The sequence below is a fragment of the Podarcis vaucheri genome (genome assembly GCF_965113315.1).
Source record: "Podarcis vaucheri genome assembly, chromosome: 17".
In the NCBI taxonomy this organism is placed as follows: domain Eukaryota; kingdom Metazoa; phylum Chordata; class Lepidosauria; order Squamata; family Lacertidae; genus Podarcis; species Podarcis vaucheri.
Window position 1 is genome coordinate 27,805,325 of NC_138755.1, and position 19,133 is coordinate 27,824,457.

Genomic DNA, 19,133 nt, shown 5'->3' on the forward strand with positions numbered 1-19,133 from the left:
CATCCAGGTGTACATGTATTTGCTTCCACACTGATAAGAAGTAAGTGGGTGTGTGGCAGATCCTGCCACTACGCCCCCCCCCCCAATCACATATGCATTCTATGTACAGAAAACATACGGAAAGGACTCCACTCTCAATTATGTCAGTTTCTGAGCCAATTTATTGTATTTCTGGCTTGTGCCAAAAGAAATGCAGACATGACTGCAGTTTCTTCCTGATAGATGTTGACAATATGTGAATGTCAGGCTTCGTAGTGCGAACGTCTCTCTCCGTTGCTACTTTTCCCGTAAGCGGCCAAAAATGTATAGGAAAGCAGGGTGGATAAGAATGAATGAGGAGCGTGGGAGAAAGGGAGGGGGGTAAATTATATTTGAGACGGACAATAGGGCCTTGTTCTCAAACATAAATGAAACACAGCTGCTATACAGCTGTGCCATTCGGCTCCAGAAGTCAAAACACCAGACAGAGTGGAAGTCACCGCTACCCACTATGAGGCAATGCAATTCCAAGTGGACTGCTGGGCTCTCCTGCGACCAATGAATAAAGCTATTTGGGCCCTGACACTTCAAGAATGTCAAGCCCAAGCACAGACAGCCTTCTAGGATGTCGGCCAGAGTAAAGAATTCGGATTCCAGAAGTTTCACAGCTCATAGAAACCTTTAAAGTGGCCGGTTTCCTACACCAGAGGTTTCAAAAAAAGCCCTTGAGATGAAATAGGTCAGCTTACTCAAGGAGGAAAAGAGAAGCAAATTTGCTAAGACACACCTGATCTGCATGACGCAGGTATTTTATGACTCTATAGCTCCACCTTGCATACGGACACCTGTTTGTATCTGTCTGGTTGTAATCCATATAGTGTCTCTAACATGTAATATAGGGAGAGCTTTTGTGGTGTCACCCAAATATTGCTGGATGCTAGTTATTTAAGGGATGCGGGTGGCTCTGTAGTCTAAAGCACTGCACCTCTTGGGCTTGCCAATCGGAAGGTTGGCGGTTTGAATCCCCATGACGGGGTGAGCTCCTGTTGCTCTGTCAACCTAGCAGTTCGAAAGCGCGCCAGTGCAAGTAGATAAATAGGTACCGCTGCGGTGGGAAGGTAAACGGTGTTTCCATGCGCTCTGGTTTCAGTCACGGTGTTCTGTTGCACCAGAAGTGGTTTAGTCATGCTGGCCACATGACCTGGAAAGTTGTCTGTGGACAAACACCGGCTCCTTCAACCTGTAAGCGAGATGAGTGTGCAACCCCATAGTCGCCTTTGGACTTAACCATCCAGGGGTCCTTTACCTTTACCTATCTACATTTATTTATTTATATATTTATTTATTTATTTATTTATTTATTTCCATAAAGAGGGCAGTTCACAGAATAAAATACTAGATAAAAAACAAGTAAATAATTAAACCAAAATAACAAAACAATAATGATCCCTTCCCACATATACATTTAAAAGGCTGTTGGATATTAATCAGCCAAAGGCCTGGTTGAAGAGGAACGTTTTTGCCTGGTATCTAAGCATATATACAGGGTTGTCATAAGCATATGCGGTGCCAGGGTGCCCAGAGTTCACCATGCTCATCTCTGCTCAGGAACAGAAAACAGGAAACTTAAAGAGCCCAGCGCAAGAAACCAGCCTGAGACTTTGGCATTGGTGACTGAGCGAAGCCAGGCGCCTCATGGTGTAAGCAGTGTGCGCTGGGCGAGCCCCTCCATGGCCCTACACCAATCATCCCAGGCATGCAGGAGGGCAGAGCGGGCCAGCAACATCAGAGCCTCGCTGACTCACTCACCCTCAAACTCGCAGCGCAGAGCCACCAGCAGCAGAAGAGCCCACTGCGGCGCTCCAACCTACGGGTGAGATCTTCCCTGGACTCCAACCCTCGGGCCCCGGACTCTAGGTGTGGCGGCCCTGACAACCTGACGCCTGGGTGCCCCACACCCCTGGCGCCTATGGTTAAGATGGCCCTGCATATATAATGAATGTGCCAGAGCATTCCACAAATGGGCAACCACTAACAGAAAAGGCCTGTTCTTGTGTTGCCAGCCTCCAGACCTCACGTAGAGGAATAACACAGAGAAGGGCCTCAGATGATGAACGCAGAGTCCAGGACAGTTTATATATGGGGAGAGCCAGTCCTTGATGTATTGCGGTTCTGAGCAGTGGTGTCACAACGGGGGGAGGGCGTGGGGGGACGGTACGCCCTGGGTTCCATGCCTGCGGGGGTGACAAGAAGTCACCCAGCGGGGGTTCGCGGCAGCATGAGCAGCCATTGCGCCGCTGCAGCTGCCTTTGGTGGATCCTCTGTTAGCAGCTGCAGCCGCGAGCAGAGGATCCTAGCGCCAGCAGCAAACTGCTAAGTACAGCGCATGTGCGGCATCAGATGCATGCACTGTATGTAGTGACATGGTTTGCCGCCGGCGCCACTTCTGCGCCGTATGGTGCTCGGATCCCTCCAGCGCCACTACAGCTATGTTCGCGGCTGCAGCAGTGACGGAGGGATCCTGGCACTGTCCGTATGGCGCTGGAGTGGCACCGCCGGCGAACCGCTATACAGCGCATGTGTGGCATCACTACGTATGGCGCATGCAGCGTACGTAGTGACGCCGCACATGCGCCCTACATCGTGATGCCCGCCCCAGGTGTCATGACGCCTTCCTTCGCCCCTGGTCCTGAGCCATTGAAAGCTTTATACGTCAAAACCAGCACTTTGAATTGGGCCTGGAAATGAACTGGCAGTCAGGCCAGGATCGGTATGATATGCTCAAACTGTCTTGTCCCAGTTGAGCAACCTGGCCACCAAATTATGCACCAGCTAAAGCTTCCGAACTGTCTTCAGAGGCAGCCCTATGAATAACGCATTGCAGTAATCCAACCTAGAGGGTCCCATCAGCCCCAGGCAGCAAAACCAATGGTTCGGGATGATGGGAGTTGTGTTCCAGCAACATCTGGAGGTCCTTATGTTAGCTACCAATAACCAAGTTGTTTTGCCAAGTCTATACAAACATACATCATAGCTGTATTTGTACGTTAACACTAAACTATGGTTTAGCTTTATGTGAAAGAGTCTTGTGTTTATGATCACTCCTTCCCCTCTTCTCTTGCAGTGTGGGCAAATCACATCCATATTCCAGCATTCTGTTTCCTCACATGTAAAACACATACAAGGGAGAGTCAAACAACTTCTGGAGGGTGAAAAGTTCCTTAGCCCTGAGTTACATTTTCAGCAATAGATACCCACATGGTAAAATGTGTTGTGGCATTCTCCATCTTTAAAACCCATTAGAGTTTTCGTCTGATTGTTTCACGCAGGTAATAAAAACAACTGATCTAATATCTAACTAAATTGACATGGAGTGAAGACACAAATCTACAGAGAAGAAGGGAGAAGTACTACCTTGTACGCTCTGTTATGCAAGCTGCTCTGAAATTCTTCTATAGCTTTTAACTGCAGAAATGGTTTTTAATGTGGCCAGAATTGCCTCTTGAAATAACCACCCACTCTGACTAAGTACATGTGCTCATTTTTCCCTGAAGGGAGAAATTACCTGATTACTAGAGTATTGTACCCAAAGAATACCAAGCATGCAAAGCCCAGACTCACCATGGTCCTTAAGAGCTTACACCAAATTCTTTAAATGTGCTCTGATTTGATTTTGATTGCAGAACACTGACTATTATAATGCCACCAGGAGCTGCAGCATGAGCTTTCAAGAAAAAATCAATTTGCGCTGGGAAAGCTCTCCTAACAAGATTTGGCAAGACCAGAAATGTTTTTTTTAAAAAAAGAGCAATGTCATCCTCTTGCAATCAGAGAACCTGTGACCCTCCAGAATAAGTTGGACTTCTGTCAGCCCCAGCCAGCATGGTCAAATGGTCAAGGATGATGAGAATTGTAGTCCAGCAATATCTGGAGGTCCACCAGTTCACAACCCCTACTCCAAATGGAGGGCACAAGCCAAGTGTTGGAAAAGGTATTAAACACCACACCCTGTCCGCTGCTTCTCCCTGAAAGTGCCCCATACAGAGAAATGGTGGAAGGAACTAGCTTGGGAAGCCCCAATGGAAGAAGGGTCAGAGCCCAGGAATTGGTGGTGGGACAACAATGAGGAGTCAGAGGGAAAAGACTGGGAGGAGGAAGAGTCAGAAGCTGAAGAGGTAACAGGGCTTGGTGAGCTGGGAGTCTGTGGCAGAGAGAAGTCCACAGTTAGAAGCAGAAGCTGAAACAGGGGAGGAGAGAGGCCAAGAGGCAGAGATGAGTCAGGCTGGTGAAGTGGCACAAGCTCTCCTCCCCTCTGCTCTTCCAGAACCAGAAGAGGCATGAAAAGAGTGGTTAACTTCACACAGGCTCAGTCTCGGATTGCTTGGGGGAAAACTCAGGAGAGGAGATGGCTGTGAGGACTTTCATAGAATCATAGAATTGGAAGAGACCCCAAGGGCCATCGAGTCCAACCCCCTGCCAAGCAGGAAACACCATCAGAGCACTCCTGACATATGGTTGTCAAGCCTCTGCTTAAAGACCTCCAAAGTAGGAGGCTCCGCCACACTCCTTGGCAGCAAATTCCACTGTCGAACAGCTCTTACTGTCAGGAAGTTCTTCCTAACGTTTAGGTGGAATCTTCTTTCTTGTAGTTTGGATCCATTGCTCCGTGTCCGCTTCTCTGGAGCAGCAGAAAACAACCTTTCTCCCTCCTCTATGTGACATCCTTTTATATATTTGAACATGGCTATCATATCACCCCTTAACCTCCTCTTCTCCAGGCTAAACATGCCCAGCTCCCTTAGCCGTTCCTCATAAGGCATCGTTTCCAGGCCTTTGACCATTTTGGTTGCCCTCCTCCCAAGTTATTGAGACTTTCAGTCTCAATAACTGATCCATACCTACCAGGTATGAGCTGTTGTGGCTCATCAGGCCTGACGCGCCGCCAAGTCTATGCAGATTGTGTTTTTGCTAAAAAGAGTCAACTCCAACTTGCACAATGTGTTTTACTGGCAGCTCGCTCCTGACAATTGTTGCCTCAGTGTCAAGTAGGATGACCATGTGTCCTACTTCACAGAGGAAGTTTCTCTGCAGCTGTCAGAGGACATTCCTCTGTTTTAAGGTGTCATCGATTTGAAGGGCTATCTGATCAAGTCCTGTTTAAAGGCAAAGACCCATAAAAAGGCACACTTGGGGCTTTGGTCAACAGTTAGCACTGGACAGTAAAACGAGCAGGCAGCACAGAACACCTAGCCGCATTTTTGTTCCCTATCAGTATGATGTCTTCTATTTCTATTTAAATTACAGCAATTATTTCTAAATTTGAATCTACAGTGGTACCTTGGGTTAAGTACTTAATTTGTTCCAGAGGTCCGTTCTTAACCTGAAACTGTTCTTAACCTGAAGCACCACTTTAGCTAATGGGGCCTCCTGCTGCCGCCGCCCTGCCAGAGCACGATTTCTGTTCTTATCCTGAAGCAAAGTTCTTAACCTGAAGCACTATTCCTGGGTTAGTGGAATCTGTAACCTGAAGTGTATGTAACCTGAAGCATATGTCACCCGAGGTACTACTGTATATGCCATATGCATATGGCATAGACTTGGCGGAGTGTCAGGCCTGTGGCAGTGGCTCATTCCTGGTAGGTCCCCTCTTTTAGACTTTCTTTTTTGTGTGTTGCATTTTCTCTCTTCTTTTTTGCCCATCGCCACCCAAGTGTCCGGCATGGTAGGATTTAATTGGTTTGGGGTATCACCTTCCTGCCTGAAACAGGAGTGAGGTCTTCATGAATACACAAAAGCGATAATGGGGCCCTTAATTTTTATCAGACTTGGGGTGTGTGTGTGTGTGTGTGTGTGTGTGTGCTTGTTTTCTTTTTTGCAAATCGGAACACTGGGGTGCATTTTGCTATGACATTCTGGAACCCTAAGAGAAGAAATCAATGCCAGACCCTTAACAAAAGCCACACACAGCAAATGGAACTGTAGTATCTGGGGCCATAGTGGCATTGCACAATCTGATCAGCTATTTAAAAGAAATATATCTAAAAGCATGTGAAGGCATTTGCCAAAAACGGAAAGGATATTAGCGTTCCAATCTCAGTCGACCTCAAAGGAAGGCTTTGACAGATTACATTAGCTACTCCTTCAAAGCACAAACACAAAAGGCCCTTTATTTGTTTTAGACAAGGAAATTCTAAATTATCACACAGCAAAAATAAACTCGCCTATGACATAGGGTCAGAAATTAAACATGAGAAGCAGGAAATTGTTCGGAGTAATGGATCTCACACTTCTAGATTTACAACAAGAAAAGAGAGGCCATTAGCTAGCTAGAATGGCTAACTATTTTTTTAAAAAACACTGGTCTACACTGGACAAGGACAGGCCAAAGCAAGATTAAGCAGAGTCATAGCAGAATCTGATTGGACGAAGGCAGAACATGGAAAGTCTAGGGAAAGAGTCATAGGAAAATTAGGCAGATAAGGGATGACCAAGTTTGATGAGCTAGAATGGGCTAGGAAAAACCCAGAAGGCCTGATGCAGATATTATGGGCTGGTACTAAATTTCAGGGGGCCTATGGCACAGTGTTTTCAATACATCTCCATTTCTCCAACACACAACACACACACACACAAATGTGGCTATACTTTCCTTTTTCTTTTGCTACTGCTGCCATATTGGCAGCTATAATTTTCCTCCTCACTGCCCTCCCATTGTATTTTTATGTTGGGTGAGTGGCAATACCGCTTTTGAATGGAAGCCAAACACACTTTTTATCTACAGCTGCCAACTGCTACTTTAATTTACTCACAATTCAGTGCCAGAGCGCAAGGATCTATGAATTTCTCAGCCAGGCTGGTGAGAGGCCCCTTCTGAGCCATCAAGACCCTTGGCCAGTGCCTGACCTGGCTGATCTCTGGTGCAAGTCCTGCAGGTAAGGAACAGACCAGGACAGCAGAAGCAGGTGGTCCTCATGGGTAGAACTGACAGGATCTAAACAAGACATAGGCAAACTCAGCCCTCCAGATGTTTTGGGACTACAACTCCTATCATTCCTGACCACTGGTCCTGTTAGCTAGGGATGATGGGAGTTGTAGTCCCAGAACATCTGGAGGGCCATGTTTGCCTATGCCTGATCTAGATGATGGACTCAGCTACACTCAGTCCATTATATAATTATAACTGCATTATAAACATGTCACAGATGGCGCTATAGAGCATAAAACTTTGTCTTTGCAATTTTACGTAGAGTTTTCCCCACTTTTGGTTATAACAATTTAATTTATGACTTATTTTTTTCCTGTGTGTAGATCCAGCCTATGCTGGCATTCTAGAACTATTCTAAAGGTGTACAGTTATAGTCCTAGTTCCAGCTAATATTTGGTTGGGCTTGAATTCATGTGCCACCTTTGCTTTGCCACAGCCTTCTATTGTGACATGGGATAAGCACAGTTACTTTATACTTACTTACTTTGAAATGATGAACTTTGAAAAGGCAGTAGAGCACCCTACAAATGCTGTTGAAATCATGACTATTAAAATAATTTGGTTTTTGAATTTTTAAAATCTCTGGCAGCTTAACTGAATTTGGAAAATACTGGAGTAAACATTGCTATTCGTTCTGCAGCAATGGATGCTTTGTGACTCTGAGGAGCCGGCTACTTAATGGCTCGTGTTACTATAAGATTTGAGCATCTTTCCATACTCAAAGACATTTTACCCTGCGATGTTAAGAACTCATTTTCAAAGGTTTACAGAGGAAGACTTTAAAACTGCAAAGCAACTCAGTGGATTGCGCAAGGTCACACACAAGATCTGCACTGCCATGGAACAGGATTCCTCAAAAGGCAACAGTGCACCAGTTATTGATCCTGCTTTCCTTTCCTAGAAGACAAGGGAAGTCTTATTGTCAGCTGCTGAAATGTTTTTGGCTCGGCAATGGAAAGGCTGGTATTCCAGCAATTCACTATGCAGAGCAATAGATTTAAACATAGCTAAGACTCCAGCAACAAAGCACTCGTGATAGGAAACACACTGGTGAGCGATCTGCAGCTGATCTGCAATAAGAGGCAGGCTTTAATACATTATTTTGTCATTCTAGAAGATTTTGCTGGATGAGAAGAACCCTAGCTTCAATTTATTCATAGTTGGAGGTAGGGATGGGCAAACCATTCAGTTTTGGTGCTCCAGCTTCCTATCCCCCCCCCCATCTTCAATTGCATTTCTGCACAATTTGCTATATTTTTGAAAATCCTCACAAAATATGTCATAATTTTAATGTCAGAATAAACACATTTTTGCACATAGTTTTGACTGGTGTGCCCATTTTTGTAAAGCACTTTCCTGTAATTTAATGAGCATATATATATGAGAGAGAGAGATATATGATCATATGGTAAATGTATTGTCTAGTCTCAGCAGTAAATACTTTTAAGGAAATGTTAGGATTGGTTTGTTTACCTTTGTTATATGCTCCCCAGTCTCCAGGCTAGGCTTCCTCAAGCTCGGCCCTCCAGATGTTTTGCGACTACAATTCCCACCATCCCTGACCACTGGTTCTGCTAGCTAGGGATCATGGGAGTTGTAGGCCAAAAACATCTGGAGGGCCGAGGTTGAGGAAGCCTGGGCTAGGACTTGAACTACACTGGTACCTTGGGTTGCAGACGCTTCCGGTTACAGGCGCTTCAGGTTACAGACTCCACTAACCCAGAAATAGTACCTCGGGTTATGAACTTTGCTTCAGGATGAGAACAGAAATCGTGCAGCAGCGGCTCTGTGGCAGTGGGAGGCCTCATTAGCTAAAGTGGTGCTTCAGGTTAAGAACAGTTTCAGGTTAAAAACGGAACTCCAGAACGAATTAAGTTCTTAACCCGAGGTACCACTGTAATGGCTTCAACTTACAAGAAAGGAGATTCCAACTCAACATCAGGAAGACCTTTTTGTCAGTAATTGCTGTTCAACTGTGAAACAGACTCACACAAGAGGTGGTGGACTCTCCTGATTGGCGGTTTTCAACCAGAGGTTGGATGGCCATCTGTCCTGGATGCTTTAGCTGAGATTCCTGCATTGCAGGGGGTTGGATTAGATAACGCTTGGGGTCCTTTCCAACTCAACAATTCTAGGTTTCTATGGTCTTTGTATGTGTCATCTGATGCCTGACCTGTAGCATTGAGTGTCCCTGTAAGTTAGTTTCTTCCAGTGTTTGTCTCATTCCCATTACATTTTCAGGGAGATGTTTTAAGAATAACTTGATCAAAAAAGGCTGACGTATGATGTGACCCTGAGATAGCAGAGGGTTGGGGATTGTGGTGCTTTGTCTGTTAAATAATTTAAGCCCAGTTTATGTTATACAGATCTTTAATCTGTTGTTACCTCTGCCAAGCCTTCGGTGGCGAGGCTGGCTATAAATCTACATAAGTTAACAGCTCTTGATCCTGAGCATGCTCTCTACTACTGCTGAAACATTAACGGCAGTCTTGCAAGGTACCTCTTGCATATATTAAACATCTGTCTCTGTTGACCGCGGCAACATGACAGATGATTTAATCAAGGCAGCTCATCCTTTGACCTACAGCCTCTAATGATCAATCTGTTAGTGCGATTTCAGTATTGGGAGTCCATGTTCTGCCCATGTCCAGGCTTATTTCTGTTCAGAAATCATTCTTGTTTATACCATCTAAATGTCCTTTTTTTAAAAAAGGGGTGTGTGGCAGTAATGCTGCAAAAATGCTGATTTCAGCTGTAAATTATATGGACATCTTGCTTTTGCTCTCCGCTCCAAGATCTTAATTATATAGGCATCTTGCTGCGAGATATAACCCTGAGTACCTCTGAACCAGTAGTGATGTATGGAAGTGAGAGCTGGACCATAAAGAAGGCTGATTGCCGAAGAATTGATGCTTTTGAATTATGGTGCTGGAGGAGACTCTTGAGAGCCCCATGGACTGCAAGAAGATTAAACCTATCCATTCTGAAGGAAATCAGCCCTGAGTGCTCACTGGAAGGACAGATCCTGAAGGTGAGGCTCCAATACTTTGGCCACCTCATGAGAAGAGAAGACTCCCTGGAAAAGACCCTGATGTTGGGAAAGATGGAGGGCACAAGGAGAAGGGGACGACAGAGGACGAGATGGTTGGAGAGTGTTCTTGAAGCTACCAGCATGGGTTTGACCAAACTGCGGGAGGCAGTGGAAGACAGGAGTGCCTGGCGTGCTCTGGTCCATGGGGTCACGAAGAGTCAGTCACCACTAAATGACTAAAGAACAACAACAACAACCTCTGAAGTAGTTATTCGCTCCTCCAAAACTGATCAATTGGGTAAAGGCACCATAGTCAGACTGGCGGCTTCACATCAGAAAGGCTCCACCCTGGTAAAGGATACCAAGAGGTATCTGGATTTGAGGCCCACGGGGCCAGGCCCTCTTTTCATTCACAAAGATCGCTCTCACCTCACCAGGCATCAATTCACTCAGGTGTTGTGCAATTGAGGTATGCAGCTTATAGGCAACTGAGTTTGCAGCACACATAGAATAGGAGCAACTACAAGCACAGTGCAATGGGGGCTACTGAGAGACAGAATAAAAGCCATTAGGTGATGGAGTTCTACTGCTTATAAGAAATATGTTCTCCAAAACTCCTTGGTACTTACTCTCTCTTTATAATTCCTTGGTTTGCAGGTATGCCGGGTAAGGTAGCATTCTGGGGACTCAGCTACATTAGTCAAAAAACAGCATTGTGAATGTGTTATAAACATGCAACACCTAATGGCGCTGTAGAGCACAAAACTTTTCTATGCAATTTTACAAAGTGTTCCCCCCCTTTTGTTATAATGATTTAATTCATAATACCATAATAAAGGTAAAGGGGACCCCTGACCATTAGGTCCAGTCGTGACCGACTGGGGTTGCGCGCTCATCTCGCTCTATAGGCCGAGGGAGCCGGTGTTTGTCCGCAGACAGCTTCCAGGTCATGTGGCCAGCATGACGAAGCCGCTTCTGGCGAACCAGAGCACCGCACGGAAATGCCGTTTACCTTCCCGCCAGAGCGGTACCTATTTATCTACTTGCACTTTGACGTGCTTTTGAACTGCTAGGTTGGCAGGAGCAGGGACTGAGCAACGGGAGCTCACCCCGTTGCGGGGATTAGAACCGCTGACCTTCTGATCAGCAAGTCCTAGGCTCTGAAGGCATGCAACAAGAGTTCTACTTCTGAAGCTAAGTGGGTCTGGTTTTGAGCATCACCTGGGGTCTACCTGAGAACAATAGGCAAGCTCTGCAAAAAGAGTTGGGCACAAGTGTAGAAAAATAAAAGTTTGTCCAGTCTCATTGCAGTAAATGCATACTTAGGGCTCCCCCCCCCAGCTGGTCCTCTCAGGCGGGACCATTGCCACTTCAAGAGAGCTGAGTGGCAGAGCTCCCAACTACTGATGACTGGGCTGTGCCCCCCACCCAAAGTTCCACAGCAGCCATGTGCGCATGCCGTGGGGCATGCTCGCATCATGTGCACAAGCCATGGGGAATCCACATGACATGTCAGCATGCCCCAAAGTGTGTGCGAGTGATGTCAGCACGTCACGGGGCATGTGCAAATGCTGTGAGCACATTGTGGGGCATGCTTACACCATGCACACATGCTGCAGGGTGTGCTGACGTCATGTGTGCATGCCGATCAGAAGGTTGGCAGTTCGAATCCTCACGACGGGGTGAGCTCCCGTTGCTCGGTCCCTGCTCCTTCCAACCTAGCAGTTCAAAAGCACATCAAAGTGCAAGTAGATAAATAGGTACCGCTCCGGTGGGAAGGTAAACAGCATTTCCGTGTGCTGCTGTGGTTTGCCAGAAGCGGCTTAGCCATGCTGGCCACATGTCTGCGGACAAATGCCGGCTTCCTCGGCCAATAAAGCGAGATGAGTGCCGCAACCCCAGAGTCGGTCACGACTGGACCTAACGGTCAGGAGTCCCTTTACCTTTACTTTATACCTCTATAATACTTTCAGGGGTGTGGGTGGGTGTTTGTGGAGACCCAAGGAAGTGGAACACAAACTAGGAAAAGATCAGAGGATTAGCTGCAGCAGCTTCTTACCCCGATTCCTGTGAGAATCCTTCAAAAAGTGACCCAGTGCAGAATATCCTTATATGACTGCTGATACACATTACTCACGGGGTCACCAAGCCATCCATAAATTGCAAAGCCATGGGGCTGAACCTGTCCACCCTGCCATCAGTTGCCATCTGCACATGAAATCCACCTCCTGGGGGGATGATTTCTAACATTCCAAACCTCTGAGCAGACTGAAGCCATATTGCTTTGGGTTTAAAAGGCCATAGGAATTATTCTTCCTTTCACTCAGGCAACCACAAAATATAGTTTGGTCCCTACAAGAGAAATGACCAAACAATGCCCATGCCCATTGCTCACAAGAAGCAATGGCCAAGGGCATATAGATGTTCAGTGGATTTACAGGGCAATTCCCTTCCCCCTTTCCTAAGTTTTGATGAAATAGATTTGGAGAATACATTGTCAGTGTCCTGAAAACTAGGGGAATGTCACCATCCCCGCCACCCATTGCAGTTACTGCTTCAAACATGGCAGTAAAGTTTTCAGTACAAGCCTATATAAGTTTTTGAGTAGACTAGGAAATGTGGTTCATGGGGCTAACACCCAGATAAGTGGCTATAAGACTGAATCATTCATGGTTGTGTTTTTGTTTTACCTTATTTTTCAATAATAATAATAATAATAATAATAATAATAATAATAATAATATTTTAAACCCCGCCCATCTGGCTGGGTTGTCCCAGCTACTCTGGGTGGCTCCCAACAGAATATTAAAAACACGATAAAGCACCAAACATTAAAAACGTCCCTAAACAGGGCTGCCTTCAGATGTCTTCTAAAAGTCAGGTAGTTGTTTATTTCCTTGACATCTGATAGGAGGGCGTTCCACAGGGCGGGTACCACTACCGAGAAGGTCTTCTGCTGGTTCCCTGTAACCTCACTTCTCACAGTGAGGGAACTGCCAGAAGGCCCTTGGAGCTGGACCTCAGTGTGGAGATGCTCCTTCAGGTATACTGGAGTGTCTCCACCTCCATTGTTCAGCCCAGACAGTGAGGTCCAGGACAAAGAGCTGCCGGAAGTCACCATGAATGCCTCCCTCATTCTCTTAGAATGACAATGGTGCCCACCTGAGAAGTGCTGGATCCTACCTGGGAGGTGCCGGAACTGCATTCCGGTGAGTTCAGGCTAACCCCCCCCCTTGTTTTGCCCCCCTTGCTTTGAAAGGACATTATATGCACCAGTATGCACAGTGATTGAACTGACAAGGCATCAGGAAAATCCATAGAGGTTTTCCTATTCTTGTTAGGAACTTCAGAAATTGCCTCATATTGTGTCAGGCCACTGGTCCCACTAACTCAGTATTGTCCACACTGACTCTCTAGGGCAGCGATTCTCAACCTTTGGGTCCCCAGATGTTGTTGAACTACAACTCCCATCATCCCTGAGCTCTGGCCTTGCTAGCTGGGGGTGATGGGAGTTGTAGTTCAACAACATCTGGGACCCACAGGTTGAGAAAGGCTGCTCTAGGGTTTCAGGCTGGAGATTTTTCCAGCTCTACCTGGAGACACTAAGAATTGACCCTGGGCAAGATCCTCTAGTACTGAGCTTCTGGGGAAGCTAGAAAGAAAGTGCATAGATACTGTACTGTATTAGAATCGAATTGCATACTGTGGGCCAGCATAAATAGGCATAGAAATGAAGAGTAGATAAATTCAATATGGATCATCAATGGCCTTTGTCAAAAAACACCAACCAATCAGGCCTTGGATGATTTGAGGCTATGAGGGACAGCTCCACCTTCTGCAGGATCTTATGCCCCTGCCTTGCCTTTCCCCACTGCCCTGAAGCTTCATGAAGCCTGTTGCCTGGAAGACAGTTTTGGAAAGGGTGCATGGGAGACATTGAAAGTCAGACATTGAAAATGTGAATGAATATGGGGCATGGAAGAGGAACAGTATCTCCGTAGGTGAGAAATGAGGAAGGTACTGAGAGAGCAGACCCAGGTGAGAACTGCAGGGAAGGATGCAGCAAGTGAGAGAGGTGATTCCCCAAAAATACTTGTAGGTTAACTGTGGATGGTTTTATGCTGCTTTTGTGGAGCTACTTGGCCTTCTGTCTAGGGCATTTTCATATCTGGTTTTATGCTCTGCCCTGTATGCTTTAAGCTTGGAATAAGTTAGTTTATTTGTAAGGTTTAATACCTAGTTGAATGGATTGTTTGGTTGGGTGGCTGATATACTTGTATTTCCTTACTGATATCATATTTATGTGTAATTGTTCGTACCATGATTTTGAATGCTTAATGCAGTTCCCTTGATGTGCCCTGTCTTGGATACTGTCTTATGGAAAAGTGACATACATGAATGGTTGATCCTTCCCTTGAACTTTAGCACCCACCAATTTGTGAATGGGGAAAGGACCATATTATGTGTATGAGAGAAGAGGCAGTCACATGACTGCTTACCCACCTCTCTAAGAAGACACTGCTCACAGCTATTTGAACTGGACTACAGGCAGAACTTGGCCTCAGATCCCATTCATTTCAAGATAAGTTCAGCGTGAGCAACGTGATTTGAATTGTGCCGGGGGGGGGGAGGGAGAGTCAAAAGGACGGCTTCCCATCTACTGATTCCCACTAATAACCACCCACAACCACCACCAACCAGTAGTGTTCTGTCTTGTGACATCTGAGGCATCTCCAGCCTATCAGTATTTTGTGGGAGGGATTCAAATGTGTACTGAGAAATTTGGGTTTGCGCAATCAAATGGACTACAGTGCTCTGCCGCTCTAGCAAATCAAATGAATTTTTAAAACGGAGCACTGTTTTTGATGTTAAGGGCAATGGGGAAATGCACTCAAAAGGGTGGAATGAATTAATGATTAGCAGGAAGATGTGTAAACACCTTGCAAGGAAATGTACGAATGCTCGTTGTACAAACAAATCAGAACAAATGCACAATAAAGACCAGATAGACTCTAAGCATAAGCTTTGCACAAGCAAATCAGGATGAACGCTCAATAAACAGATTGTCTGGAGGAGCCCTCGGTCTTTGCTTATCTGTTCACAGCAAACCTTAAGACCAGCCTGTTAATGCCTTATTAAAGTACATTGAACAAGTTAATTCAAAGCACAGTGAGTTCCCTATGCATAAGGCTTGGAGACTTGGCGTCGAGTTTTAGAAGGAAAAAGCACACACACTTGCCTACTTCTTACAAGCTAAAATATTAAACACTTTAAATCACCAGACATTTTTTTGTTGTTGTTCCCCAACCAGTGGAACCTTTTTGATGTTTTCCGGGAAGAATTTCAAAGGATTTAATGCATAGTAGACCTGCAGTTTTTTAAATTTAAAAGGCATGCATTAGTGGATTAACTGACCTAAGAAAAACAGCTTCTCAGAGTAACGAGAGCAGAAGCCATTCCTATGCCTACAAAGGAAATATAGAATCCATCTGGGGGCAGCTCTAAGTAAAACACAACATCTGTTGATCATTGGCAACACTCTGGCAGAGTTCCTGAAAATCAAGGGGCCTGAGTCATTTTCTGCCTTCTCACTTCAGACCTGAGACACACAGACGTCTGCATGTACAGAGCCAAGCCCTTCTGAGCCTGTAGCTTTGCTCCATTTAGCATATCAGCTCCACAAAGTGCAGAGGAAAGCCTCCCTACTGTTAGTTGGATGAAGCTGATGGGCTACCTCAAGGACAAGGTCAGGAAGGGATAGCCGATGAGCAGAAAGCACAACAGTGTGGCTCTCTGGGAGTATTGCAATCATTTTGATTCAAGTTAAAGTTTCCCCCTAGGAATAATTTTAAGACAAAGACAATTTTAAAAAATAAATGAAAATGCCAGTCCAGTTTCAAAATACTGTACTGAGAGTCAGATTATTAATTTCACTCTCTGGGATTCTGCAGAAAGAGATCGGAATCACTGTGATGCAGTGCAACTTAGACTTTAAATGCCTAAGCAGAAAACAATGCTTTCAGGGGCTATTTCACCACACTGTGGGCTCACCTCTCCTTTCAGTGACCTTCGCCGCTCTTGCCTGATGTTTCTTGGGGCACATAAAAAGGGACTGTGGTCCTTAATGAAGAGGGGAGCCCAAACTCTCTGCCTTTGATTACTCTTCCCCTCCCCAAGAGATGATCGCTTGTAGAAAACAAACAGGGCCATTCACATTAACGTCAGTGAAGAAACTTGCACTTGAGGCTGAATGAAAAGTGAGTCACGTAGTGGTGCTTTTGTGGTGAAGATATACAAGGCTGCATTTTCTATGAGAATTGTTTTTTAATCATGGGAAATGGACCTGGGAATGTTCCAATACATGTTAAGATTGTGACCCATCACTTCCTGGTTCACACCATATTGTGGTGACATGTGCTGGACATGTGCTATCCAGAACCTTTACATGTGCTGGAGCATTTACAGCTCATGTGGGCATGTCGGGTTCCCACTTATGGGACCTTCGGGATGTTGAAAAGTGGTTGTGAGGACTGTTGTGAAAGGCGTCTTTGCTACCGAAAAGCAACAAACCCTCGGAACTCCCGTAAGCGCATGTCTTGACTTGACCTAACGCATCTGATGAAAACTATTAAGCTGAACAGATGAGGTTACAATTCACAGTCAAGAAGATCAGCTATTTAGTCTGCAATCCTACACATGCTCACTAGGGAGCTGAACTCAGTGGGGCTTACTTCTGGGGAGGCGTGCCTATGGTTGCACTGAAAACTGACCATTAATACGATTTATATTTGACTTTGCTGAAAAATTATGACCACAACTACAGCAGTGGTACAGTTTTTGTTTGAGCCAAAGCGCTGCAGGCTTTGATCCAGAAAAAACAACAACGCCCTGCACCTGTCTTGAACATAAAATAAGCCAGTCCCCCCTGAGTGACCACTGTTCCGATTCCAAGCCATCTGCCAACCATTTCCACAGTGCACTGATATTTTTGTGCTGGAAGTGAATAGTATTTCTCCCTCCTGCTTTTTCTCTGCTCTTCCACGGGTGTTTCAAGCATGCCGTGATACATGATAAGAAAGCCGGTGTCTGGGAAGTACAAATCCATCAGAACCCGATCTATCATGCTCTACAAGTCAAGGCATCTGTTTGCTACAAAGCAATGGAGTAAACAAATGAAAGAAAGATGAACTCAGCACAACTTCACTGCATATCTAAAGCTTGCCATTTGCGTCCGATGCATGTGCTGGAATCTTCTTCTTCTGCTCTCTCATCACACAATCTCTCTCTCTCTCTTTCCCACAGACAAAAGAGCCAAGGAAAATGAAGCAGACTTACTGCAATAGCTTGTAGCCTTTCCCTGTGCAATTCAGCCTCCGCCATCCTGGGAGAGAAGGATGCAGCAGAAGAGGAGAGAGGGAGGAGGAGGGGAGAAGACACTGCAGTCACCCAGGGAGTCGCACGCCCGAGTTAAGCCACAAGAGTATTTGGAAATAAACGCCGAGCAGGATCCTAGCCGTGATAGCAACGGTAATAATAATTTTAAAAAAGCAGGCACAGCTGGAGAGACACTGCAGACAGGCTCAGGGGAAGATAATTCCAACCACGGGGACCAGGCTGGTGCCTGCCTGCCTCTTGCCTCCCAGCTGTAGGGCTGCTGCTAACTGCATTTCATTGCTGCTGTCGCTGCTGCTTCTATGCACTGTTGCTGTCACACAAGTATGTATGTATGTGCTCTGAAAGCAGCTGAGTCCAAGGGGATGGCTCGCATGGCTGTAATTTTTTTGTTGGTGTCTGGGATGGGGGGGGAGCCCTTGCCGTTTCGCAGCGCCTTCGCTCCTCCTCTGGAGTGCTGGGTCAACCCAAGGAGGCTTGACATCAGCAGCGTACATAGTAATCAGAACCTGCATGAAACGGCAAGGGAGGGGGGAGAGAGAGAGAGAGAGAGAGAGAGAGAGAGAGAGAGAGAGAGGGAGGAAGCCAGCCCAGCTACAGCACACAGCACAGCTTTGCAAGGGAGATTCAGGGAGGAGGTGGAGGGAAAGGTGGAGTTATAATAATAATAATAATAATAATAATAATAATAATAATAGTAGAATGTGGCATTCTGCCACTCAACAGCTATCGAGCCATTTGGAATCTCTCTAAACTGTTACAATATGGGCGAATTTGGAAAGGAAGAGAAAAGAAAGGCAGGGATGCCCAGTCTGCTGCTTGCTATATACTGACGCTTAAGTGGAGTTCTGTGATTCTTTCCTCTGTTCATTTTTTAAGCCGAAACAGCCTGCAGTAGACTATATATCTGGGCAGCTTAACCCCTTCTCCTCCTGTCCCCACCCCTCTTCCCATCTCAAAATTGCTCTCTCCACTTGCTGATGTTTTCCCCTGACCTGGGGAGCCAGGGAGAAATATGGGGGACTCATCTCTTTCCTGCTACAGGTTTTTTTTGTGTGCTTTTTAAAAATCAGCTTGGGGAGAGCAACTTTGGGTTGAAAAACGATCAGAGGGGAAAGGGTTAAACAACCTCCTGCTGCCCAGCCACTTAGACACAACTTGGCCCAGGCTATTTTGGGTTGAAAAGGAAAACACACTGGGGGGGGGGGTGGATCACGGCACTCCATATAATGTGTGGTTTATTTAAGAGAAATTATTCTTTCTTGCTGCTCTGTCCTAAGGGACTGAGGCCAGTTATAATTCACTCTTGGTTTATTCAAAATTTGCAATATGTAATATGGGGAAAAATGCTGGAGTATGCATAGTTTGATTTAGGGCACAATCTAGCAGCGATGGTGCAAGCCCTATTGAAATGAATGGGAACTGTTGGGCAACAGGGTGGATTTTTTCTCCTCTGTCAACTGACATCCACAGCTTGATTCTTTATTATTATTATTATTATTATTATTATTATTATTATTATCTTAATGCCCTTCACCCGAAGATCACAGGGAGGTTCACAACATAAAAATACAAAATGGGAACACAAAATACGTAATAAAATTTAATCAAAGATAAACAAATAACTCCACTCACACAAACGCATTTAAAAGGCCATGGATTGTTTAATCTGCCAAAGCTCTGGTTATAGAGAAATGTTTTCACCTGGCACCTAAAGAGATGTGATGAAGGCGCCAGGCAAGCCTC

General features: G+C 45.6%; 1 protein-coding gene across 4 annotated transcripts in view; it reads right to left on the reverse strand.

The window, feature by feature from the left end:
* Positions 1–17,760, reverse strand: part of PALM2AKAP2 (PALM2 and AKAP2 fusion) — a 224,259-nt gene extending 206,499 nt beyond the window's left edge. Inside the window, exon 1 of one of the 4 annotated variants that reach the window (XM_082204585.1) lies at positions 17,331–17,760. In XM_082204585.1, coding sequence (XP_082060711.1) covers positions 17,331–17,375 — 45 coding nt within the window. In that variant the 5' untranslated portion in view covers positions 17,376–17,760. The remainder of the gene's footprint in view (positions 1–17,330) is intronic. The other 3 variants (XM_082204582.1, XM_082204584.1, XM_082204586.1) reach the window with 3 other exon arrangements.
* Positions 17,761–19,133: the final 1,373 nt, after the last annotated feature.